The 27,362-nt window shown below is 39.0% G+C and overlaps 1 protein-coding gene across 1 annotated transcript in view; it reads left to right on the forward strand.

Moving 5' to 3' along the window:
• WDR64 (WD repeat domain 64) overlaps positions 1-25,152 on the forward strand; it is an 81,393-nt gene extending 56,241 nt beyond the window's left edge. The window contains exons 20-29 of the mRNA XM_032216039.1: positions 845-935; positions 8,693-8,732; positions 9,859-9,980; positions 14,194-14,299; positions 15,094-15,164; positions 17,140-17,249; positions 18,084-18,272; positions 20,042-20,141; positions 21,462-21,542; positions 25,051-25,152. Coding sequence (XP_032071930.1) covers positions 845-935; positions 8,693-8,732; positions 9,859-9,980; positions 14,194-14,299; positions 15,094-15,164; positions 17,140-17,249; positions 18,084-18,272; positions 20,042-20,141; positions 21,462-21,542; positions 25,051-25,152 — 1,012 coding nt within the window. The remainder of the gene's footprint in view (positions 1-844; positions 936-8,692; positions 8,733-9,858; positions 9,981-14,193; positions 14,300-15,093; positions 15,165-17,139; positions 17,250-18,083; positions 18,273-20,041; positions 20,142-21,461; positions 21,543-25,050) is intronic.
• Positions 25,153-27,362: the final 2,210 nt, after the last annotated feature.

The raw sequence follows: 27,362 nt of genomic DNA on the forward strand, positions 1-27,362 counted from the left end.
CTATTTTTAGGAAACACTCTACTAAGTTCACAAACTCATTTATCGGCTCCAGTGTTTCAAATTTATACTTAACTTAAAGTAGCTCATTACATTTTCTCTGTCAGACAAAATTACCTTGGTCTTTGATACATTAGTTTTCTGATATATATCCCTTTGGTTTCATATAATCTGCCTAATAATCATTACAAATAATTTCTCAGGCTCTCAGCAAACAACATGGTATTATATGTATATAAAAATATATGGATGTTTATCTCCATGACCAACACAGTTCTAAAGTTCAATAAGCATTCTTTATACAGTTATGTATAAATCTCACTGAAAGAGACAACACCTCTCTATCTTATTCCCCATTCGGTATTGAACCATTCTCTTAAGTATACAGTAAATCACAATATACAATCAATTTTATCTCATGTTCACTCCTTCATCAATTATTAGCTAAGGAACAAAACCATCTGCACATCCTATGACAGACATGAACCTGCACAACAAATCTTTTCTTTACTTTTTACATCCTTTCTATCTACCATCAAACACCTTTCCTGTCTAATTTACAGTCCAGATATACGCATCTGAGATTGTCACTGGTATTACTCAACTTCTGAATGATTAAAATAATAACTTCAATTCCCTTTTCACTCCAAATATTTGCTGTTTTATACTGATTTAAAAAAAAACCTTTTACAAACCCACCATACTGAACAAACCTTTGTGGTAGGCTTATTGGAAGAAAAGCAAAAAACAAAACAACCAAAGTAGACTATACAATGGTTAATATGTTCGTAAGAATAGTCTCAGTATTTTCAGACACTGAGCCTTCTGGATTTTATTTCCCATGCAGCCATATAAGTGAATGTTCCTCCTATTCAGAAGCACAGGGCGAGGATATGCCTACACAGGAAACAGAAGATAATGTGTCAGTGTTAAAGCTGGTATGTTCCATTTCAGGGGGGAGAATGGTAAAAAATAACTGTTGCAATTGTTATTTTTTTTGGAACGAGAGGCATCAATGTGTTAAAAAGGTAGATCCACAAGTAAGAACTATAGTTATGAATTCAAAAAGTGATTGTAAGCCATTCTTATAGCATAATCAGGTATTAAAATAGCTGAATCATAAATTAGTGTCCTTCATGTGCCGTTATTCATAGTTTGTAAATCATACTTTAGAGTTATATGTAATCTAGGCTTTGATGGTTTGTTCCACAAATCATGGTTAAAATAATCCATAGTTTAGTACATGTAATTTACCATAAATGTCTAAATCCACACAAATGATTATCAATTTTAACCATAATATAGGGAAGCAGGAGGGGTGGTATTCACTTATCTTCCCTACCGGTTTGCAAATGAGAGAGTGCTCACTACTCTCGCACGTGCCCCTGGTGTGCATGTGCTTTGGGTAAAAAAAGTGCCTAAATGGAATAACATAGAACTGGGGCGGGTGGGTGGGGCCACCCACGATTTCCTTTACCGGTTCGGGCGAACTGGTCTGAACCAGCAGAATACCACCTCTGGGAAGCAATGTAATTTCAAGGCATGGTTTCTTTCTGTAAGAGCCTGAAGACTTGCATCAGGCTTGGGGACCCCATGGGAAAATACTGAACTGAAGGTGATTATTAGACTAACAACAAATCCCACCTTCCTCCCTGGGCTTCCCACTCTCTCTCTCCGCCCATCTTTTAATTCATATTGTTGTGTAGATATCCCTCAACTTACAATTACAATTGAGACCAAAATTTACCCGTATATACTCGAGTATAGGCCGACCCGAATATAAGCCGAGGCACCTAATTTTACCACAAAAAACTGGAAAAGTTATTGACTCGAGTATAAGCCTAGGGTGGGAAATGCAGCAGCTACCGGTAAATTTCAAAAATAAAAATAGATACCAATAATGTTTTTCAAAGCCATTGTAAAAATTTGCTCTGGATAACAAATTATTATCACACAATACCGGTGTATTCAATGAAATACTTCACTCACCTCATGATGCTGATGTCCCGCTGTGATGATGATGTCCCGTGCAGCCGCAGGAGCGATGTCCCGCCTCCTATGACACACGGCACAATGATTCCTATCATTGGATCACTGTACCAGAGGAGGTGGGACATCGCTATGTGGCTGCTTGCCATAACAAGGAGGAGGTGGGACATCGTTGCAGAGCGGCAGGAGGGGGAGGAAGGGGAATCGTAAGACAGCCCTGCATTACATTAGAACGTGAGGAGGGGGGATGGTGCGGTGCGCGCTGCGCGGCAAACTGACACAGAGGGAGGGGAAACTCACAGGGGCGCCGGGCCATTCACGAGCGTCACCCAGCGGCATGGCCCCGCCCCTTTTTCTCCTCCATTTCGGGCAAATTTTTCACTGACTCGAGTATAAGCCGAGGCGGCTTTTTTCAGCCCAAAAAGTGGGCTGAAAAACTCGGCTTATACTTGAGTATATACGGTATGTTGCTAAGTTAGGATTTGTTTAAGTGAGTTTTGCCTTTTCTTGCCACATTTGTTAAGTGAATCACCACAGTTCTTAAGTTAGTGACAGGGTTATTAAGTGAATCTGGGTTCCCCATTGACTTTGCTTATCAGAAGATCAAAAAAGGGGCTCATGTGACCCTGGGTCACTGCAACTCATAAATGTCAAATGCTTGAGTCAGTTGTCAAGCATTCATTAGAATGTAAATCCCGTGACTGTCAGGATGCTGTAACGGTCGTAAATGTGAAAAATGGTCCTAAGTCACTTTATTCAGTGCCGTAACATTGAACAGTCACTAAATGAACTCTTGTAAGTCAAGGACTCAATGTATTTTCATTATTTTTTATGGTTTCATTGTTCCTATTCTTATTATTTGTATATTTGTTTATAATTTTACATTCTACTGTTGTACGCCTCCCAGAATATTCACACACACACCCCACGGCAAGATGGGCCACAAACACATTTAATAAATAAACAAACAAACAATCAAACAAATAAATAGTTTCTGATTCAGGTTACCGTCCACCTGTGTCTCAAAGTTTGAGCAAAACTATCAGCCACTTTAAACCACCATTCTGAGATTGCACTTAACAAGAAGTCACTGTTAGCTGAAAATAGAAGCAAAAGTATGCCAGAGGACAAGGAGAATGCATTCTGTCCTCAGGCAGGCTGTGACTAAATATAGATTTTTATGGCTTTAAGGTTGAGGCAGCTCTTTTGTCTTTATTTCGTTTACTGTTAATCATGATGAAGGTTCAAAGCATACCAAAAATCTTCTGTACTTTTCTGTGATATTTGGATTGATCTTAATAAAGTAATAAATTATTGCTGATGCACATGGGTTATTGCTGATCCATGCTGGATGTTTGAGAAAGTCAAATAACAAAAATAAATTACTATGTGCTTCGTTGATTATATAAAGGCCTTCAATTGCCCTAACCATGTCAGGTTCTAGAATATGCTTAGAAAAAATGACAATCCAGGAACAGCTTATTTTTCTCATGAGAAACTTACATGCAGGTCAGGAAGCCAGTCTGGATAAAATGTGACTTCAGATTGACAAAAGAGTGCAACCAGGCTATATTTTCTCCTAGGTAGTCAGTTTGTGAAATTTTGCTGCACCCACTGATATTTTCACATATCAATGCCTTGGTAAGGCCACACATGGAATACTGCATTCAGTTTTGGTCACCACGATGTAGAAAAAATGTGGAGACTCTAGAGTGCAGAGAAGAGTGCAGAGAAGAGCAACAAAGATGATTAGGGGACTGGAGACTAAAACATATGAAGAATGGTTGCAGGAACTGGGTATGTCTAGTTTAATAGAAAGAAGGACTAGGGGAGACATGATAGCAGTGTTCCAATATCTCAGGGGTTGCCACAAAGAAGAGAGAGTCAAACTATTCTCCAAAGCACCTGAGGGCAGAACAAGAAGCAATGGGTGGAAACTAATCAAGGAGAGAAGCAACTTAGAACTGAGGAGAAATTTCATGACAATTAGAACAATTAATCAGTGGAACAGTTTGCCTCCAGAAGTTGTGAATGCCCCAATACTGGAAGTCTTTAAGAAGATGTTGGATAGCCATTTGTCTGAAATGGTATAGAGTTTCCTACCCAGGCAGGAGGTTGGACTAGAAGACCTCCAAGGTCCCTTCCAACTCTGCTATTGTATTGTATTGTATTGTATTGTATTGTACTTCTTTCTTATATTCAGCTTTTGACTTAGTTGTCTTTAAAAGGCCTCCTTTATTTACTTCCTTAATCATTGGTTCTTCACTTTTCTGGAAGTAATCATTCAAGCTGCGTTTTTCTTCTTCCACGGTCTGTTTTACTTGTAGGAGTCCTCGACCACCCTTTGCTTTTGGTAGATATAATCTGTCAATATCACTTTTAGGGTGCAAAGCATGATTCATTGTCATAAGCTTCCTTGTTTTTCTGTCCAAATTGTCCAACTTCATCTGGGTCCAGTCAAGTATTCCTGCAGAGTATCGAATCACAGGTATAGCCCAGGTATTTATGGCTTTTACGATGTTTCCTCAACTCAATTTGGACTTTAATACCTTGAGAATTCATCGAATGTACTTGGCTGAAGTTAATTCCTTGACTTTATTATGCATATTATGCATCAGAGGCCTCTAAAATCCCCAAGTACTTTTAGCCTTCTTCTGGTTTTACTGCCTTTATCATTTCTTCATTCTCAAGTTCTATTCCATTATCTTCTATGACCTTGCCTGCTTTGGTTGCCATGGTTGCACATTTGTCAATTCCAAACTGCATACCAATGTCTTGGCTAAATTCTTTTGTGCTTTCAATTAATAAATTCATTTCAGCTTTTGTTTTACCAAACAGCTTCAAATCATCCATGTACACCAAGTGCGAAATTTTCAGTCTTTTCTTTGCAAGTTCGTATCCATAGTTTATCTTCTTCAAAATGATTGTCAGTGGTAGCATTGAGAGTATAAAAAGTAGGGGTGAAAGAGAATCGCCCTGGAAAATGCCTTGTTTAATTTCAACTTCACCCAGTACTTCTTCATTAGCTATAAGCTTCATTTTCCAGAGGTTCATTGAAGTTTCCATGAATTTTTGTATGTTGCTGCTGATGTCAAAGATTTTCATGCATTTCTTGATCCACCTATGGAGAACTGAATCAAATGCTTTCTTATAGTCTATCCAAGCCATGAACAGCTTGGTTTGTCTTTTCTTTGAATTCTTTAGGATTAGTTTGTCAATCAGCAGTTAGTCCTTTGTTCCTCTTGAATTTTTGCAGCATCCTTTTGTTCTACAGGAAGCAAGTTATTTCTTTCCAAGCATCCATAAATTTGGTTTGCAATGATACCAGTAAGGAGCTTGTATGTTGTTGGCAAACAGGTGATTGGCTTATAGTTTCCAGGATCCTTTCCTTTTTCTTTATCTTTTTGGATCAAAAATGTCCTTCCAGTTGTCATCCATTCATCATTTTCAGGTGTGTTTAAGATCTGGTTCATTTGGGCTGCCAATCTTTTGTGCACAGTTGTAAGTGCCTTTAACCAGAAGCCATGTAATTCATCTGGTCCAGGTGCACTCCAGTTCTTCTCTTTTCTTGACTGTCTTTGCACCATTTCTTTTGTTATTTTCACATCTTCCATTTTATGCACTTTAATAGAATCCTCAATCTGTTTGATCCATTTTGCATTTCTGTTGTGCTTCTTATTGTTTTCCCACAAATTCTTCCAGAATTTCAGAGCTTTCTCTTTATCAGGATTTTCATTTGTTGTTACTCCATCTCCACTTTCTAAGCTCTTATAAAACTGGTGCTGATTTGCTCTGAACTGTGAGTTTTCCTTGAATTGAGTTACTCGGTTTTCATATCTTTGAATCTTTTCAGCAACGGCAACAACCCTCTGCTTCAATTACTATTGCAATCTCTTTATTCCCCAAATCGTATCTTGCTTCCAGGCTGCTTTTGATCTGCTTGTTATTTAGCTGACCATGCCTTAGGTTCTTCAAGTTGCTCAAGTCTCCATGAAATTTTTTGATCTTCAATTCCAAATGAATTTTCCATTTAGGCTTCCTCTTCTTGCCTCTTTGGTTCTTTTGTATTTTCAAACTCAATTCTTTGGTTGTTATGAAGGCTGCTGCATACATCAGCTGGTTTGTTTCAGCTAATGTAGTGGTTTGAATGGTTTGCACAGCCTCATTGACCTTTTTAGTACCTTTCTCAATTCTTTCCAGTTCACTTGGTTCAGCTTTGGCAAACGTGTCCTTTCAGCATCTTCCATTTGATGCTTTATTTTGTCAGCTAATTGAACAATATCTGTTGGTGTTTGTTCTTTAGTGCTTCCTTGTTCTTTATCTTCATCCATTTCAGCATCCTCTTCCTCCTTTTCTTCTTCTGTTTGTTTTTGAGTCTGCAAATCATTCTTGAAGTTACTCTTCTTTGTTGGTATACTCAGACCATTAGTTGCTTTCTCTTCGATTCCTATTAATTCTGCTGTAGTGAAAAATTTGTGGCTTAGAATTACACGTCGTTGGTCCATTAGCCTTTGTTCACTGATATCATAGTCCGTGTGTTTCACCTTCCAAATCTGATACATTCATTTTTGAAATCCACGTCTTGCTGGCTCAGACTGATAGTAAACTTTCATAATAGAGATGTTTTCTTCCCTCGTCCAGATTTTTCACTTTTTCACTTTTTCTTCCAGTAGTTTGTCAGCTCCATGCCCTGGTTGCCTAGCAGAGGGAACTGAGCCATGTAGCTCATTTTGCACAGAATGCCCAGGAGCCATAGCATCCAATGGAACCCTTATTAATCCGGGTGATGGTTCAGCCGGCATAAATTTCATTTTTTTCATATTCACCATATTTGTATGGGTTGTGGAGCAAATTTTATCTGGCCCTTCACCTAAGACCTGTCTGATATGGTTGCACCTGTTCAGCATATCCCTTAGGATCATTAGAGCATGCAAACCCCTATACCACGACAAGATAAAGCTCGGAGGGGTTGTTGTTGTTGTTATTATTATTATCATCATCATCATTACATTTATTTGCTGCCCATCTCACTGCTCAAGATGAATATGAGTAGCTAATGACAGCAGGTACAACAAGCCTTAGAATTGAGAATGGAATTATTGCGTAATCATGACAATAAAGGAACAAGCAGTCCAGAAATGTTAACACACTAGCACCTGGTAGAGCAGCCATGAAGGCTTTGGAAATCTTGATGTGTCTGTATTGATAAAGATCAGTATAGTGCAAGCCATGGTATTCTCTGTGATTCTATAGAAGCAAAAGTTGGATAGAAGTAGGTTAGTAGAATATTGATGCATTTGATCTTTGGTGTTGGAAAAGACTCGGAGACAGCCAAGAAAATATATAAATGGATCATTGAACAAATCAATCCAAAACTCTCACTCAAGTCACAAATGATCAAGCTAAAATTGTCTTACTCTAGACACATTATGTAAAAACTAAGTTCTCGTCATATACTCCAAATGTTGGAAAAGGTAGAAGGAAAAAGAAGAAAAGTATGATTAGCAGCAAGGTGGATGGACTTACTTGCATCATTGGAAATGTATTGTTGGAAGGTCTAAAAGATAGCTTAGGGACAGATAGAGACACAAAATGTATGTGGTCACTTAAGAATCAATATTAATTTGACGGCACATAATTTTAACAAAGCGTGCTGTGAATAAGAAATCTTTGTTATTGCACTTTCTTATATTTTCTTGAGATTATTTCATCCAAGTTTACGTACATTTTCTGAGTATTCTAATTCAACCTCAGGGATTCTGTTCTGGTATTTGTGGACATATGCATAAGAAAAATAAAATAAAATTATATAAAAATGGTAGCTGCAATAGCAATAGCATGCAAAATGAGCGCTGAGCTTATGCCCAGGGAGAATTTTCTCATGGTGATAATATTCCTCAACTCAATCAGGACATCTCTAATATTGCCATCATTTCTTTTTCATCATAACTGAAAAACTGTTTATGAAATTTTGGAAACTAACAATTTAAACCGTTACACAAAATTTGACAAATGAAATCAAATAACAAATAAAAAAATTACATGCAATTTATCATGATGAAGCATGCAGATAAAAATAAATATAGGGTTGGAATAATTCTTAGAAGCAGCAAGAATAGACTATAAACTTCCATAGACCTGTATTTTTCAAGCAAGAATCAAGTACAGGAATGAATCTGATGGAAACAGGAGTTCAAGCTTCAAACAAACCTTCCCATCTATTATATAGAGGGGAGCAGGACAGTGAAGCTTTTATTTTACTTCGATAGAGAATAGGGTAAAATAATTTGTATTAGCCTAAAGTTCAGCACTACTTCTGTATTATTTTCTCTGCTGGTAGCATTATTACCTACTGTTACCAAAAGTGAAATGAGATGACTGATTGGTACAATTCTTTAAAGAAATCAGCAGCAGAAGGAGCATTGGTCTACTGAGAATTTTAGTAAGCATATGGGATTTTGGAGTGTCTAAATTTGGGGGTGTAATTATTTTGGCCATTTTAAATTCTCAAAGCCCTTTAATGCAGGCTAGAAGAACATTCAGCCTACCTTGTAGGCACATACTCTGGAAAATTCATGTTTTAGTTAATTATGAGAACATTTTTAAAAAGATGGTGTTTTCTTTACTGAAAGTAATCAGCAAGATTAATTTAAATTTGAATTGGATTGAAAAAACTAATTTCTAAATTTCTGTTGTTTGATTTCAGAATAACGTTGTAAGAGACACAGTTGGTACAACTCTTTCAGGTATGAATCATAATAATTTTAGTTCCTTTACACCAGGAGTGTCCAACTCGATTTCATTGAGGGCCACATCAGGGTTGTGCTAGACCTAAGGGGGCTGGGGTGGGTATGGCCAGAGTGGGTGTGACCTGCTCGATGTCACTCATGTAAGGGATGCCTGTGGTGGTCCGAATGCTCTGCCAACGAAAACGGCCCCCCGAGCTCTGTGTCTGGCTGCAAAGGACTCCTACAACCCTTTCCCAGCTAAAACAGAGCTCGTGAGGGCCACACACGGACCGCTCCCTTACTGTTTCCAGGATGGCCGTGTGGGCCAGATCTAAGCACCCCATGGGCTGCATCTGGCCCTCGTGAGTTTGACACCTGTGCTTTAGACAATAAACTGTATTTTTGAGAGTATGTTTAAGAAACTCTTTTAAAAAACTGCAACAGCTAGTTTATTTGAGGTTACTTCAATGACAAGCACGGAAAATTACATTTAATACTTCTGTATCAGAAGTGCTGAAGTGCTTGAAAGGTGGACATAGATACATTAGATAAATCTAATGATATGACATGACAAATAATTATATTCAAAGAAAGAAAAACATGTATATTGTTTGTTGAATCATGTTCTGCTTCAAAAAAAACAACCCTCCACATTCTTCCCCTTCAGGAAGCAAAGGAATAATTTCCACAAGTTCTATATGAATTCCAAAGGGAAAAATTTGAAAAATTTATTTCATAACACACATCTTAACCTTGATCTTGAAAAGCTACACAGGGTTTGAATTGATTAAATGGAAAATCCCTATGGAATCCTAGGAAACCGAGAAGTTGAAAAATAAATATGAAAATAAAGCAATGGCATACTTTTTTCATGTTGTTGCCAAAAACATGTTGTTGACTTCATGGGGTCAACAGGATTAAGTTTGAAAGATTTCCATGAAGTTAATAGGATTAAATTTGACTTGATAGAGACTTGATTATTTATGTAATAACATTCTTGATGGATTTTATGTCAATAAAATTTAAGTGAATAGTGGAAATAGAGTATGCTAATACATCTCATAATAGAAAATGAAAAACAAGTTATATTCAAAGGAAGAAAAATATGAATACTGTTTGATTGATGAATTATCTTCTGCTTTAGATACTTCCATAATCAAAGGAGCAATACCCAATGTATTGTCAGTTGGAAAAAATGATTATTGTACTATACCCATACTTGCCTCAGCACATGAAAATGGTTTCATTTATCTATGGAGCATTACGGTAAGTCCTTTTATGGAACTGGACTGAAGTAGTGAAGAAGAGTTTTCCTGTGATCATGGAGACAGCAGCCAGATGGGTATGTTCCGCCCAGCAACCAATTGGACTGAGTCTACACTTATGATGTCATCAGTCCCTTGTGGCTCCTCCACAGTTTCAGATTCAGTCCAACCAGGACTAGCTGAGAGAATTGATCTCTCCTCCAAATTTTACCTTCATTACTTTAATTGGAGATTTTTTCCCTTGAATTGGCTTTTTAATTGAATTTTTTTCTTCTGACTAAATTGGAGGAAAATTCAAAACTGCTTTCTGGCTGCCTTTCTTCAGCTGTCTGACAGCCTGCGGCCACGAGTTCACCTAGGAAGCCTGCCTTGCAGTCAGATCGGCCAACTCACGAACTACGGCTCCACAGCTGTTTCCCCGCAGCACTCCTTGACTCTGGGCACTCGGAGGGACACACGACCAGCCGTTTCGTGCGCAATGGTTCCCGGCAAGTTCGGTGGCCATTCTGCAGATTGCCTGGCTACATTTAGTGTTGATGGCCATTTTGCGGCTCGGAAAAGCCCGCAAAGATAGCAGCAGCCATTTTGAGGCTTAAAAAAGCCTCAGAGAAAAAAAGTTGGCCATTTTGGACATTTTTAAAAAGGCACGATCTCTACAGCAGCCGTTTGGAGTGCCCAGCGACCCAGGATCATTTCAAATGGACCAGATCACGAGCGCCTGGCCAGCAAACGGGTGAGACCATTGCCTATCTTTATTGGGGCATTGACTTATATCTGGGGAGATGGCTGATCCAGCTGTGGCTACAGATGCAGGATTAGAGGAGGCAGGGCCATCAGAGGCAAAGAGCAGCAGGAAGAGGCAAGCCAAAGAGGTAAACCCCAATGTCTTCAAAGCGACAAACTCTAACTGCCCAGCCCTCCCTCCCTCCTCCCAAGGATCTCCAAGTTGCCTCCCCAGCCCCACCTGTCTTGCCTCCCATGGGTCGTTGCCCTTCCCTGGCTGATTCAGATGGGGAATTGTCTTCTTCAGAGTCCTCCTCTTCTATGGAACCTGACAACAGAGGCAATTTCTTTAATGTCCCTCTCAATAGGGAACACACCTTTGAACAGGCTTCCCTCCCTGTTGCATATGGGTCAGGGATCCCCCAAACCATGTACACCTCTCCTGCAGATATGGCAACTATCATTGCTGAAACCATTAAACAAGTCATGGCTGCTGGCCTACAACAACACCTCCAACCTGCTCCATCACATGGCCATAAGCATAAATCTGCTGCTGCTGCTCAGCAACCTGATCCCTCTGCCTCTACTTCTCAGGTCTCAATTGCAGGGAGCAAGACGCCCTGTGGGATTCAGACCTGTCTAACGACAAAGTGATCACTCCAGATGCCCCGGCTTTTGCCAGATTATTCAAAACTGATCGATTTAAGTCCTTTCTACTTAAGGCCATTAAAGCTGCTAACTTACCATCTTCTGCTTCAGCTTCTACTTCACAGGAAAAAACGACAGAACCAGCTTTAACTGAGGGCCCCAGTACCCCATTCACCGAACCTACTGTGGAAAAGGAGGTGATCCCTGATCCCGAGATCTTCTTGAACATCATCCAGAAGCAGTGGGAGTCCCCAGGCATGGGCCCACAGCTGACCAACCTCGACAAAAGTCTCTACAACATTGCACCGGAACTCACCAAGTTCTTCGAGACTTCCCCAGTGGATGCAGCGGTTGCACTCCTGTCTTCCCCTATTGTGGTCTCTGGAGCCCCTGAGGAGGTCCTCAAGCCTGAGGAGAAAAGGTCAGACCAAACCTTAGTCAAAAACTATCAGGCTGGGGCTTGGGCTGTTAGGGCCTCTACAGCCACTTCCTTTTTCTCCAGGGCAGCCCTGGTTTAGATTGAACAACTTCAGGAGTGCATCACTTCTACTGACAGTAGATCACATAGGAACCTCAAAAAGATTAGGGCAGCCATTGAATTTGCAGCTGATTCTTCCCTCAATGCTGCCAGGTTCGCTTCTAAAGCCATAGCCTACCATCTACCGTCTCATCCTACATCTACCGTCTCATCCTTTGATCCGGAGATTTCTTGTGGAGCATCCAATCTGCATCCCCCTGCCATTCATAGATATCCGACTTGGGACTTGCCTCATGTCCTAGAGGCTCTGACTTTTTTGCCCTTTGAACCTATGAGATCCACTTCATTGAAACTATTGTCCTTTATGACCTTGTTTTTGGTGGCTATAACATCTGCCAGATGTATTTCTGATTTGGCTGCCCTTTCAGTCAGGTAGGACTTATGCGTGTTCCATCCAGACCGAGTTGTCTTAAGACTGGACCCGACATTCATACCGAAGGTGAATAGCTGCTTCCACAGAGGTCAGGAGTTAACCTTACTAGATTTCTGTCTGTCTCCCTGTCATGAGAGGGAACATAAGTGGCATATTCTTGACGTACGTCGGGCCCTCAAGATCTACATTGACCGCACCGCTTCATTCCGCCACTCGGAAGCTCTCTTCATCTCCTTTCGCCAGACCTTGGGTGTCAAGGCTTCATCATCTAGTCTGGGGCGCTGGATCAGGGTCTGTATTAAACTGTCTTAGGAACTTCAGTCATTACAGGTTCCTCTAAACATTACAGCTCATTCTACACGCAGTGCGGTGACATCTGCTGCTTGGTCCACGCAAGCCACGTTGGAAGAAGTTTACCAGGCAGCCACCTGGACATCTCCCACGGTCTTCATTCGTCATTACAAGTTGGACAAGTATGCGTCAGCTGACACAGCCTTTGGACACAGGATGCTACAACAAGTGCTTGTGCCCTAATGGACCTTCTTTCATATTCCCACCCTAGTGGACAGCCCAGTCTTTGGTACATCCCAGTCTGGCTGCTGTCTCCATGATCACAGAAAAATGGGTGTTGGTTCTTACCTGATAAACTCATTTTCTGTTGAAGTGGAGACAGCAGCCAGCCCCACCCTGGGGCGAGTCACGCATTATCACGTTTTTGTGCGGAGGACAGGGGAACAGAGATTATGGACTCTTTTCACAATTCTCACTTGAGTCTACAGTTTCCTTCGTCTGAACCTGGGGAGGAGCCACAAGGACCCGATGACATCATAAGTGTAGACTCAGTCCAATTGGTTACTGGACGGACCATACCCAGTCTGGCTGCTGTCTCCACTTCAACAGAAAATGAGCGTATCAGATAAGAACCAACGCTCATTTCAGTTACGTTTTTATCAAATCAAGGGACTTTTCTACATCTTCCATGTTTTCCTGTTACTCTCTTGTCTCCCAAACACATTCACAGTTTTTTCTATGCCACTGATGGTTCATTTAGCTTTATCTTAAAGTGATGTATTGTTACCCTGTGTCAGGCCACACACTTGGAAACACACAGGGAGGTGGCTCCAAACTTAACGGAGAAGTCTGTGAAACAAATGAACACGTAGCAAAGGAAATGTCAGTGCAAACACACATGTACACATTAGAGAAATCAAATCCTCAAATATCTAGCAAGCTTGCCTTAAGAGAATTCCAAATCCAAAGCAGCGGACCCATGACTGGTCAAGTGAAGTCAGGAGTCAAAGCATACGAAGTCTGGGTAACCAGATAGATGTTGCCAATAAGGAGGCTTCAGCTGGCTGCTCTTCTTTCATTGAAGCAAGCCCAACATTGCTCACCTGAAAGGGTATGGGTCCTTTCTTGTGAGGGTCTTTGCCGAGCACCTTTGCTCTCCTATTTGCATGGCAAGCCCTTGCACTGGGAGCAAGTACTGGTAGCAGCTCAAATTCCTCATTTTCAGAGATAGATGGCAGCTACAGTACCTCCTGGTTATCCAGCAGCGACACAGAAATTGGGTGCTCATTGTTGGCATTCTCACCAGAGTCTGAGCTGGCCAGGACATGTATGAACCCAGCATTTTTGTTTGTGAACAGTAGTTTATGCCTCGTGTGCAAATTGGGCCATTATATTTGAACAACCTTGTTTTAAAAAGCCTTAGCTTAATGTGATGCATGAATCCAGTGCAGTACACCTGAGTACGGTAAAATGTATTTAGAAGGAAGTAGGCATAAGGTTTTGCTGCAAGCCAATTTAATGGATCAAACAAAATATTTTTTTGGGTTAGGTAGGAAAATGGGTATGACTCACGCAATCCCCAAGTCCTAACTGCAGAAAATTCTGATTTGTTAAAGTGTGATTGTATTTCTGTTTGTAAAGGGAGATCTACTAAAAGAAATTCTGCCTTACACAAAACATCCTCCAATTCCTTTGACAGCACTTTGTGTTGATGGGGCTGCCAAAATGCTTTTTGCTGCTAACAAAGGTAAGCTTTATTGCTAGTATGATTCTCATATAATATAGGTGGGTGGCTATACACATTTGTTAAATAAATAAAATAAGTACTTTTCCAGGCCTTTGAATGATACTATTATATCAGTTATACCTTAATGTACAAGTGAATGCTTTTTTTTCTAAATGTATCTGTAATCCACCCTCATTTGTTAAAACAACAGGTATATAGACTTTCTTAGTAAATAAATCATATGTGTAAAAATGTAATATACCTAACTGCAAAAAACTGTATGCAAAAGATTAAGCTGGTGAGGCAAGAATCATGCCCGGTAATAGTGGCAGCGGGGGGCTCTGTCCACCTGCCCGGATACTTCTGCGAATGCTCAGAAGCATCGCAAGCGCACATGGGAGTGTGCCTGAACCGGTAGTATAAAAATTGGCAACCCACCTCTGATACACACAGCATTGCACTGTATAAGATAATAGCAAGATTCCAGGTGGATGTCAGTAGTTGTTGAATCTGTTTTTCATAGTAATCTAGATAAGGTTTTGGTGAAATGAAAATGTGTTCATAGCCTTCCTTAAACACTGCTTTAAATGAGAAAAATGGCTTTCTGTGATATAAAAATAATTTATTTTAAGCTGTCTTCTTTAATCAGAACAAAATAGCCATCAAGAGACCCTGTTTGAATAATAAAATATCATTGTTCACTTGATACCAATTCCGCTGCTTCTTAACCTACAGGATTATTTTAGGGACAGACCTTGGCCAATTCTGTATTATGAAAAAAGTTCTAATTTTTTAATAGATGATTTGTCTTACAGAGGGAAATGTTATTCGATGGAATATTGGCTCATTCCTGGAAAATCAAAAAGATCCAAGCAGGAAGGACAGGGTGAGCAAAATGCAAAATAATGTCTCTCATCCCCAGTTCATTTACATGGATTCGCGCATAATCTATATTCTTTGTGTTACATATAGATTTAATTTAAACACTAAAAGTAAATGAAGCAAATGAATAGTTAATGATTTGTATAATTCAAGAAACATCTGTGGAAATGAGGATTGTTTTCAATATGGCTTACATGCAGAATTTTATTGCCCAAAGCTGCTAAATTAACATTTGAAGTTACTAAAATGTTTAAAAATCTGGTATTTATAAATTAAAATTAGATTATTAATTTAGATTAGCATACCAATAATCTAAGTATTATTAAAAATAATTCGATTAAATACTGGCATGAATATTAATTATGTGATTATCACAAGATCAATCACAGGCTTTTACATATCAACATTTTTAATGACTTGACTGGAGAGGTGAATGTTATTAAATTTGTAAATAATTCAAAAGACTGCTCAGAAGAAGGCAGAAATAAAATGTAAAGAAATATTAATAAATGAAAGAAATAGGCACAAGCAACGAAGTTTAACAAAAGCAAATGCAAACCGGTAGTCCTCGCTTAACAATGGCAATTGGGAAAGTTTGATGTCGCGTGACTGCATCACTTCGTCATGGGTAGCTCAGTTTTCCATATCAAATTAACAATTTGAACATGCTGAAATTCTCATATAAAACCTAGGATTTGAGTCCTCACACCTTTTTTCACAATCTGTTCTTTAAACTTCAACTGCGTGGACATTATAACTTCCATTTACCCATCAATAGTCCCCAGACTATCTGGCATTGTAGACTGTCTCACACATATCATTTTTTTCGGAGTATAAGATACACTGGAGTATAAGACGCACCAAGGTTTTGAAGAGGCTTTTTTTTAAAAAAGTAGGTAGGTAGGTAGAGGGATAGAGAGGGAGAGAAAGAGAGAAATACAGTAGGTAGGTAGGAAGAGAGAGAGAGAGTAGTTAGGTAGGTAGGTAGATAAAGGGAGAGAAAGAGAGAAATGGAGAGAGAGAAATACAGTAGGTAGGAAGGGGAGAGAGAATGTGTATAGGTACATTGGTAGGTAGAGGGATAGAGAGAGAGAAATAGAAAAAGATAGAGAGAGGGAAATACAGTAGATAGGTAGGGAGAGAGATAGGTAGGTTGGTAGGTAGATAAAGGGAGAGAGAGAGAAATAGAGAGAGAGAGAAATACTGTAGGTAGGTAGGGAGAGAGAGTATGTGTGTGTGTGTAGGTAGGTAGGTTGAGGGATAGAGAGAGAGAAATAGAGAGAGAGAAATACAGTAGAAAGGTAGATATTTCTGCTGGCACAGCACTTGATCAATGTAATTCTCTTCAATCAGTTAAAGAGTTTTCCAAAAGAAAAAAAAATCTCCCCTCTGCTAAAATGGGCCATTTTTTTAAAAAAAGCATGAATAGCCTTGGGGGGCTTGCAGAGTGCTCCTGGGAGGGTGGGGTGGGGTGGGGGCAAAAATGAACAAAAAACAATCCGTTTTTTGTGAAAATGGGCCTGGTTTTTGTCAAAAAAATTGCATGCATAGCCTTATGGAGGCTTATAGAGTGCTGCTGACGGCTGGGGGGGGGCAAAAAAACAGCCCGTTATTTGCTCATTTCTGCCCTCCCCAGCCCCCAGGAGCTCTCTGAAAGCCTCCATAAGGGTATGCATGGCCATTTTGGTGAAGTGGGCAGGGCTTCGGGAGGCAAAAAATGCTCTATTCGATGTATAAGACGCACCCAGATTTTCAGCTTCTTTTTTGAGGAAAAACGGTGTGTCTTATACTCCAAAAAATGTGGTATATACAATTAAGACATAATGTATCTTATCCACTTTTGGCTTGGCATGATGTGAAAATCATCTACTGAGACTTAGCTGTGTCTGAACCTGGCCACTGTGCCTTCTTCAAGTGTTAAGAATTCTGACTTAATTGTGCATATGAAGACAGCTAATGTTAACTTATATTTTTTGTAGCAAGTAAAGCAACAAATGTGTTGGCGGGCTCATTCTGCTAAAATAATCAGCCTGTTTTGTGATGATGAAAAATGCCTAGTGGTGACTGCCTCCACGGATGGTTCTGTCAGGTTAGTTATATATAGCTGTTACCGCTGATTTGACAGTTTTTTGTCTGAGGCTCTCAATCCCAACATTAGCCAGCCTAGATAGTTCTTTACTATGTGCCAAGGTGGGTTGCTGCCAACATTACTGCCAGTTTGCTCCGCGCATGTGCGCAGTTACCCAAAAATAGATCTGCGCGTGTGCAGAACATTAAAAAAGGGGGGGAAACATGCTGCCCCAACCGGGGAACTGATTCGGAGACATGGCAGGCCTGGGTCACTGCCAGTTCTGGCGACCTAGGCCGGAAAACCACTACCAGTTCAGCCAAACTGGTCTAAACTGGTAGGAACCCACCTTTGCTAAGTGTCTATCAGTTTTGGAGCTGACTATGCATCCTATTAATGGGGCTTGGGAGACTGGGAATTTGGCTGTGTTGGTCTCTCATGATAGCAACTTAGCCACCACCATAAAAAGATGGCCATTAGTGAAAGATGGCTAAAATATATATTAAAAAAAGAAGACGATGACAAAGGGAAAATGTTCAGGGCAAGTCTTACTTAAAAGTTGGTGTTCCCAGCAAGCATATTCCATGATCTTTTTCATTGAGCCAATTGTTAGGGTAGCTGATGAAACGTTACAATTGCCACCTTGGCAATTACATACGTATATTGACCTGAATTGTCATTCTCTTATTAATGTATTGTCCTGAAAGGTACCCCATTAAAAATTATTATAATGCCAATTGTACTTGATTAGTATTTTTCATAATATTATTTGAAGCCTCTCCATATCATTGGCTCCAAGATCTTTTTATGCTGACAATATTTTTTAAATATTTCTTGGTTGGATTTCTTTAATAGACTTTGGCATTCAATTCGTGGAGTCTACTTTGGCTATTTTGGACAGCGCAGATCGTTTGAAATTACTGAATCCTCCGATATAATTTTGCCTTGTGATGTAAATGAAATTCCATTCACAATAAAAGAAGAATACAAGTTTATGGATAAAAAGCAGAAGTTTGGATACCCTCTGTTTTTTGACAGGGAAAGGTGAGGTTGCACATCTGCTTTGCTGAAAGTATGTGTTTAGCGTACTTTCAAATCAGAAGTAATGGAGATAAGAGGCTCATTGGTATTATGATTAACTAGACAGTCGATGACCTGTTGAATCATCCTTTCCACTTATAATAAGGCTGGCACCATTTCACACACACACACACACACACACACACTTTCATAGCCTTAGTGAACTTTTCTCTTCTTCCTCGTCTAACGCACAGAATTTGGGTGGCAGAAGGGGAAACCAAGGGAACTAAAGACCATGAAGAAGACTGCTATGCTGCTCTCCATTCTGGTATATTCCCAAGAACGATCTCCCTCTTGAGAGGAAGAAGTCTCACCAGTTGACCATTGGTTGTCCCCCATTTCCCCCCACCCCCACCCTCATCAGCTTATCTCATCAGTAAGCATCTGAAAATCTCTCATCCCGTCCCTCATTGCCTATTGCCATTAAGAAATTTCAAATTTTGCTTTCAGTTCCACATTGTCATTCATCCATTGGGCCATGACAATATGTGACCAATGCTGACCACAGCAGCAGAGAGGCAAGATTTGAATCCAATAGGAGTAAGAGGTGCTAGATTTAATTTAGTCCCATTTCACCCAGCAGAAAATTATAAACAGGAGAAATTTAATAGTATATAGATTCTGCACCAGATATACTTCATTTCACACAATCATATTTGTATAAGGAGTGGCACATGATGTCAGCTAATTGAGTTTCTGTTAAATTTTTGATGGTCTTTTTATATTAATGTTAATAGGATTCTTAATTTTTCCCAGAAATGTCCTCATCATTTATCCATTCCTCTAAAATAAATCAGGAATTGTTTTGTCTCAACTACCTGAATCTTTTACTTACATCTGGGGTAATAACTAATTGCCTCTCCTTTTTACCTTGGTTTTTCTGTTTCATTGTTAGGAGCGACATAGTGGGAAACATCATTTTTTCTCACTGTGATGTCAGGCAGCAAATAGGATTTGCAGTCTGGCAGCGATTAGCTAATGCTGAAAATATTTATCTTCCATCAATCTCTTCCTATTCTAATCTATTCATTCTTGAAGTATTGTTTCCCTGTCAATAAAATTATCTCCAATAGTTTCTGCCCATCCAGTACATTCCCGAATAGCGACTGTGCTTCAGGTCCATGAAACAGGGTCACTTTGTGGGACCATGGAAACATGCCTTCTGTTGCTGCTCCCACCCTCTGGAACAGTATCCCACACATACCTTATATAAGAGAGGTATCCTCTCTCCTGGGGTTCCGGAGACCTTTGAAAACCTGGCCTGGATCCCAGGCCTGGGTTGGTGTTTCAAGATTTTTGTAAGGCCCCTGCTCTGTTTTATTGTATTTGCCATCTGTCCAATTTAATAGTTGTAACTATTTTTTATAGTTTTGTGTGCCACCCAGAGTCCACTGGAGATGGGCAATCATTAAATAAATTTTATTTCTTAAAGAAGGGTACTCCATGCCAGAGTCCTGCCTGAGTGTATTTCTGATTTAAAGCAATCTTACAAATACATAATCAGAATAAATAGCCATTGTATTCAATGAATGTTATTCTTCAATAATTGTATTTCAACGGGGCTTATGCCTAAGCAAATTGCAGAATTAAACTAGCAAAGTACCACTATTTTTTTCCTGATGGCCATATTAAAATTCCAATTAATGGTATTCATCACAGACATAATTACGAAACTGAATGCTTCCTTTGTTTTGCAAGTAACATATTGTTTCTCAATTATATCTTTTAAATAGATGGAAGTCTCTGACCAGGTCATCTTTAAAGTTGAAAAAGCCTAGCCGACATGATGTTGATCTGGATTTTAAGTTTTTCAAGTCCCTGGCTTCTCCCAAGGTGCTTACTATTGAAACTTTATTTTGCCTTTTGTTTGTCAACCTCAGCAGCTTTCAGATGTATACAATTCAACTCCTGGCTGAGAAATTCTTGGAGTTGAAGTCCACACATCTTAAAGTTGCTAAGGTTAAGAAACAGTGTCTTATTGGAATGGTTATTGGACTTTATTGGATTTTGGATCACGCTAAGCAAGACAGTAAGAAAGACTTGGTTTTGGCTAGAAAAGCTTTTGGTTTCTTCCAACTGCGTAATATGAAATTTGAGAATTATCATGCTGTCAGATTATGACTCAAAGTATAATAAGCAATGCTTAAATTTCATACTTCCAGAGTATTTAAGAAAAATGTTATGCCTTACATTGTATAATGATAATAATACTAACATTCCTTTTTTTGTTCAAACTAACATGTTGAAATAATGAAAGAAAGAAGAATATTGCTGTTGTGAAATTCCTTGAACTGAACTCAGCTTTTGGTGACTTTATAGACACTAAAGCAGTGGTTCTCAACCTTCCCAATGTCGTGACCCTTTAATACAGTTCCTCATGTTGTGGTGACCCCCAACCATAAAATTGGTGTCTCGGTTCCTAAGATCATGGAAAATACGTGTTTTCCGATGAACTTAGGCGACCCCTGTGAAAGGGTCATTTGACCCCCAAAGGGGTCACGACCCACAGGTTGAGAACCACTGCACTAGAGGGAGGGAGGGAGGGTGGGTGGGAGGGAGGGATGTAACAATACAGAAATGGTATGCCTTGCCATCTTCTGGAGATTCTTTTACTTCCCAGTCTAGTCTACAAGTCAGAACTATAACTAGCCACCATTATTTTTGCTAAAGTAGCTCTACTTAAATGAAACAGGCATTGAATTCAACTTAAACCAGATTTTAGAAATACAAATTTAATATATTAAATACAATATAACTGAGAGACAACTATTTTTGGAACTTAAAGGTAAAGGTTCTCCTCGCATATATTGCTAGTCTAGTCTATTCCCGACTCTAGGGGGAGGTGCTCATCTCCATTTTAAAGCCAAAGAGCCAGTGCTGTCCGAAGACATTCTCCGTGGTCATGTGGCCAGCATGGCTAAATGCTGAAGGCACACGGAACACTGTTACCTTCCCACCAAGGGGGTCCATATTTTTCTACTTGCATTTTTACATACTTTTGAACTGCTAGGTTGGCAGAAGCTGGGACAAGTAACAGGAGCTCACTAGGGATTTGAACTGCTCACCTTTCTGATTGACAAGCTCAGCGTCTTAGCCACTGAGCCATCGCGTCCCATTTTTTGGAACTTAAATTATATTATTTTAATATTACAGGTCAATAAAACCCCTTTGGAAAGTTTCAAATCTGGAAACAAAGACGCTGGTTTTGTATTTGGAGCTATACCAATCTATAGGGTGAGTTCAAAGTAATCTGCTTAAATGGAAGCTTCATAAAGACAACATTAAAATTAAGCTATGCTTAATTAAGCTATTATGAAAGTTATTCTCTGTGAATTTGCCAGTATTTATTTATAAAGTATTTGTAATACTTGATAACATTTATAGCATTTTGATAACATTTTCTTGAACTAGGGTTGACTTAATATTTTTCCTTTCTAATATAGAATGAAAGTTTTTATCAGTTGGGGTTCAAATCACCCATCATCATTAATAAGATCTAACTTTATATAAGACTTTGCATATTTGGATGGACAATAAATATCTATACTGTATACTGTAACTGTCATAATGATTGTCTTTACCAAATCATCTGAATTAAATTTACAACATAACTATGAATACCTGAGTGAAAGTTTAACTCAGCAGAATATACACATATAACCAGAAGTTCCACTGAATTCTGAGGAGACTTGTGAAATATTATGATGTGAAAGGCAGATTTCTTTCAAACGAAACCAATTTTACATCTTAGTTTAAGCCATGTCATCTTATCGCTTTCTATTCTTCCTTCCGTTTTGGAGCACTTTTTTCAGGAGACTTGATTGTCTTAGCAGAACAAGCTGAATTTTTTAAAAAAGAAATCCACAATATTTGCTTTTGGGAGAAAGTTAGTAACTTCCCAGTTGAAAACTTTTAATATGGACATTGGTTTGAGTCCAGAATAGCTCTTCCTCAATTCTGGAAAAGGATTCTTTTCTCTGCACCTATCTCCTGCAAAATTATGGAACTCCAGAACAAATTTTCAGGGAGTATTTATTTTTATTTATTTATTTCATCAAGCATGTATTAGATAACATATATAAGTATAAGCGTGATTTTGAATACATGAAATGAATATGAATAAATGGGGACATTAGGATAGGGACAGTAGGTACTTTGGTGCGCTTATGCATGCCCCTTGCAGACCTCTTAGGAATGGGGTGAGGTCGACAGTAGATAGTCTAAGGTTAAAGTTGTGGTGGTTTGGGGAAGAAACCACAGTCAGGTAATCCATTCCAGTCACTGACCACTCTGTTGCTGAAGTCGTATTTTCTGCAATCGTTTGTATCTATTGTGTGCTCATATATTGTTGTGGTTGAAGCTGAAGTAGTCATTGATAGATAGGACATTATAGCAGATACTTTTATGATAATTTATTATATAATTTATTATAATAATTTATTATATTTATTATATGATAATTTATTATAGATAATAATTTAGAGCATGGAAGTAGATTGGAGACCATCAACTACATCCCATTCTGAAAATGGGAACATTCCAGGAAGAAATGCTTATGGTTTTGTTGACATCAAACGTATAAATGTAAATGCAACAATTACTGAAATATTATATGTGAAATACCTCCTTGTTTCTCATTGGAACGATCATTATTCCAATCTCCTCGGTCACCTAAACATACAAAATTATCAAGAAACTGCTAAATCTCCGGTAACTTAAGACACTTTACAGTTTTCCATTTTCCATTTCCGAGTTATCAACTGAAGAAATGTTATGCCATGCTTTTTTGTGGCTTTTGATTAAGCTACTGGTTAAATAGGATTTAAATATATAAAGAGAATCATGTTATTAGTAATGGGAGTAATTGGCTTGAATTAACAATTTATAGAACAGTGTAGAGCAACATACTTTACAGGCAGCGCTACATTGGTCTTGATTTGGATCAGGGGAATGGTCTGTTTTAAATTTTCAAACATGAAACCTTCCTATCTAACTCTTCCCACCTTGAAATATTTTTAAATTTTGACTCACACCTCCATTTATTCTGTTTGACAGCTGATTACCTTTGCAGGAAACAGTATCAGTGAATGCTGAAAAGTCCCACAGCTTTCTTAGTGAATAGTTGTTTAATATTTGCTTGAAGAAAGAAAAATGTTTGTAAGAGCACACTAGCAACAGGAAGACAGCATCTTCTTGTTTAACAGGCAAAGAAATCTGTTCTGTTTTAGGAAGTAGAACAGTAAATCAAACTTCTGCATTTATTTTTACTCAGTTGCCAGTGTACAGTGGACTGATGTAGATCAGAACTACTGTGTGCTGGATAAGAAAAACAGCCCTTCTTTAGCCTCTATTTAACCTGTGAATTATCCCAAGGGCTTGGGGTGAATCCCCAGCATTTAGCCCAAGTGGGTTGAGCCATGACCATCATACATTTCCAATTGAGTAAATCAATAGCATAAGCTTAATTTTGTCCTAAGAGGCAAGAGTTGGACAAATTGACCTGTTTAATTGGAGAAAATATTTATGCTTATTGTTGACTGAAAAATGAACTTTTTATGTAAAATGGAAAAAAGAACAGCTACATGAAAAGGAGTTGATTTTTTCTGAGCTACACCAGGTCTACATTATTTTTTCTTTGTTGGATGAAAGCTATGATGAGTTTGTATCTTCTCTTGAAGTTCTAACCCGACAGGACGTAACATTAACTGATGTGACTTCACAACTGTTGGAAGAGTCAGAAAATGACTACATCATGCACGTAGTCATTTTCTGACTTCCTAGTTTAGACTACAGTCCTAGCATCTGAATTTCCTGGTAGTTAGTCACTGACAAAGTACAGAGTAGTTCTAACTCAGCATACCTTTGGGGAAATGAGAGACCAAGTCAGAGCTTGGTGATTTCGAATAGCATGAATTAAATTTGCTCCTGGGGAAAAAAAGAGAGCACAGGATTAAGTTACAAATATGGTATTTGAAAAATGCTGTAAATAACAACAAAACAGAATAAGCAATTGAATATATTTTCCACTAATGACAGTATAATTGATGGTTTTATAGAAAAGGAAGGCAAAAGAAAAACCCTGCACTGTTTATAGCATCTTCAACATCCATGAGATAAGAATACAGGAAATTAAACTTTACTGGATGATAGGGAAATGCACAATCTAAGATCTGAAGTATCTTAAGGAGTTGCATACCATCATCTGTTTTGAATTTGCAGAAATTCTCCAGGGTTTTTTTTCTTCAAAAGATCCATGTTTATGACAGACATGTGGGCATTTTATATTTTTGAGCAGGGGAGGGGGAGAGAGCTGAAGTCCATATAGAACTGATTTTTTTAGACTATATAAATGTGACAAACAGGTCATTCAAAAAGCAAAAAAGAAAACTGCATGGAAAACTTTTGTCAAAGTAAACACTTTGCCTCTGGATAAGGATGGTTGATAATATGAATGTTTGGTTTGTAAAAAAACACCACACTAATCATGTATGTAAATTCTAAAACTATGAAACTTTTCTGAAGATAACCTGGATGCCAATTCCAATATAAATCTTTTCCCAGTCATATTTGAAACAGGAATACTACTGATGGTGGTAAGTGTGAATGTAGTAAACATTGAAAAGCTCTTATAAAGATGATTTCAAGACACCGGATAATAGATTATTTTTTCTTGTCCATATTCCTTCATAAACTATTGCAGCTTTTCACATAATTCTTGATTTTTCTGAATTATTTGAAAAAGGTTGTAACACCTCCAAAGCTGAAAATAGCCTCTGCTGATCTAGATGGTTCTTTTGAAAATATGGGCAAGAGAAGTAAACTTCTTCAAATTTCCGTGAGTTAACTATTTCTTCTTCTATACATGTTAAGTACTGGTATATAAATGTGAGCTACCCAATATGCTCAAAAAGCACCATGGACTCCACAGTCAACCCAACCTAAATATATAATCTTATCTACTGGAAGTAGATAAATTGCTTGCAGATATGAAGGCTATTATATTTCAATTGTTTTTTTTTAATTGCCAGATTTTGGTTGGCGACAACAAAAATTCAATTTAAGTTATATTTCTTTAAAATATGATACATCCTTATAGCAATCAATAAAGAAACAAAAATAATTCCACTATATGGAATATATCCACACAATACCAAAGCCTTTCATTCTGGGACAAAATAAATACAAGCAACTGGATTATCATAATTAAGCTTTTTTAGTGGTCTAAGTAGCTGACCTACATTGGAAAATAGGGGAAGTGCAAATCTGTTGATGCCCTTATTATTTTCAGGATGTTTTATTATCATCAATCATGGGATCAGGTTAGACATCAAAAACATCATACTGTGATTTTAATCTTACCAAATAATCAGTTTCCAAAAATGGGGCTTGGTCATTATGGCTCTATCCTGTTAGCATTTAAAATACAAAAAGTGTTGTTCTTATACCTATCTAAGACATTGAGAAAAGATACACAGACCTTTAGCATTCAGTTATATTCATTTCTGTCTAGATATAACACACAAAAATGATGAAATTCTTAAACTGAACTTTTGAATGTCATTTTCAAATGGATATGTTGAATAATTCAAAAATTCAGAGAAGACTATAAATAGGAAAATTAATTATTGGGAATGGAGGCTTGCAACAAATTCTAAACAATGTTGTGTTTCTTTTATTGGGTTAAACTAGACAAACTGACAATAGATTAATGAAAAGAAGGACTAGGGGTTACATGATAGCAGTGTTCCAATATCTAAGGTGCTGTTACAAAGAAGACAGGGTCAACCTATTCTCCAAGGCACCCAAAGGCACGACAAGAAGCAATGGATGGAAACTAATCAAGGGAGAAGCAACCTAGAACTAAGAAGAAATTTCCTGACAGTTAGAACAATTAGTCAATGGAAAGATTTGCTTCCAGAAATTGTGGGTGCTCCAACATTGGAGGTTTTAAAGAAGAGATTGGACAACCATTTGTCTGAAATGACATAGGGAGGTGTCAGCAATCTGCGACTCCAGAGCCGCATGTGGCTCTTTGAGTCCTCTGCTGTGGCTCCCTGTCCCATCACTGCTCTCTCTCTCTGTCTCTGTGTCTCTTCTCTCTCTGTCTGGCCAAGCCAGCAAGCTCTGCTTCGGGCACTTTGCTACTTTTATTTCTTCTTTTTGGAAATCTGGGCTGGGGAATGATTGCCAGCTGTGTCAGAGGCTTCTCTTCGGATGACCTTCTCATCTCGCGACCCCATAACTGACTGTGGCGGGGCCGGGGAGTGTGCATGCGTGGAGAGACCCTCCTCAAGCATGCGCCAAACCACAGCAAAGACATGTGCGGGGTGGGCAGCCACTTGCTTAAGGAGGGCAAAAAGACATGGCTTCTCTCCTGCACTAAGGCTCCAGCGATCCTCCTTCTGTTGTACCGGGGGGGGGGGGGGGGGCATGGCAAGGTGGTGGCCAGAGTCTTACTGCAGGAGAAAAGCCACATCCCTTTGCATCCTGTTAAAGCCCTCAAGTGGGTGGGCAGGCGCCCACCCTGTGTGCACATGAGAGACATAGACAGACACTCACAGACACACACACAGAGTGATACACAGGGAGGGGGAGAGAGGAGGTAAGATAGGCAAAGGGGGGAGTGGGAGATAGAGAGGAAGAGAGAGATGGGGAGAGGGAGGGAGAGAGAGAAAGAGAAAGATGAGAAAGGGAGGGAGGAGAAAAAGATGAGAGAGGGAGAAAGATGGGAGAGGGAGGGAGAGAGAAATATGAGGGAGGCAGAGGAAGAAGGAGAGAGATGGGGAAGAGGGGAGATAGAAAGAGAGAGGGATGGAGAGATGGGGAGAGGGAGGGAGAAAGAGCAATGAGAGAAGGGTGGGTGGGAGAGGGAGATAGAGAAGGAGAAAGATAGAAAAAGATGGGGAGGGGGAGGGAGAAAGAGATGGGAGAGAGGGAGGGAGGGGGAGAGAAAGAAATATGAGAAAGAGGAGATAGAGGGAGAGAAAGGGAGAAAAAGATGAGAGACGGGAATAAAGAGAGAAAGAGATGAGAGGGGGAGGGAGGGAGAAAGAG

The sequence above is a fragment of the Thamnophis elegans genome, chromosome 4, assembly GCF_009769535.1.
Source record: "Thamnophis elegans isolate rThaEle1 chromosome 4, rThaEle1.pri, whole genome shotgun sequence".
Lineage (NCBI taxonomy): Eukaryota > Metazoa > Chordata > Lepidosauria > Squamata > Colubridae > Thamnophis > Thamnophis elegans.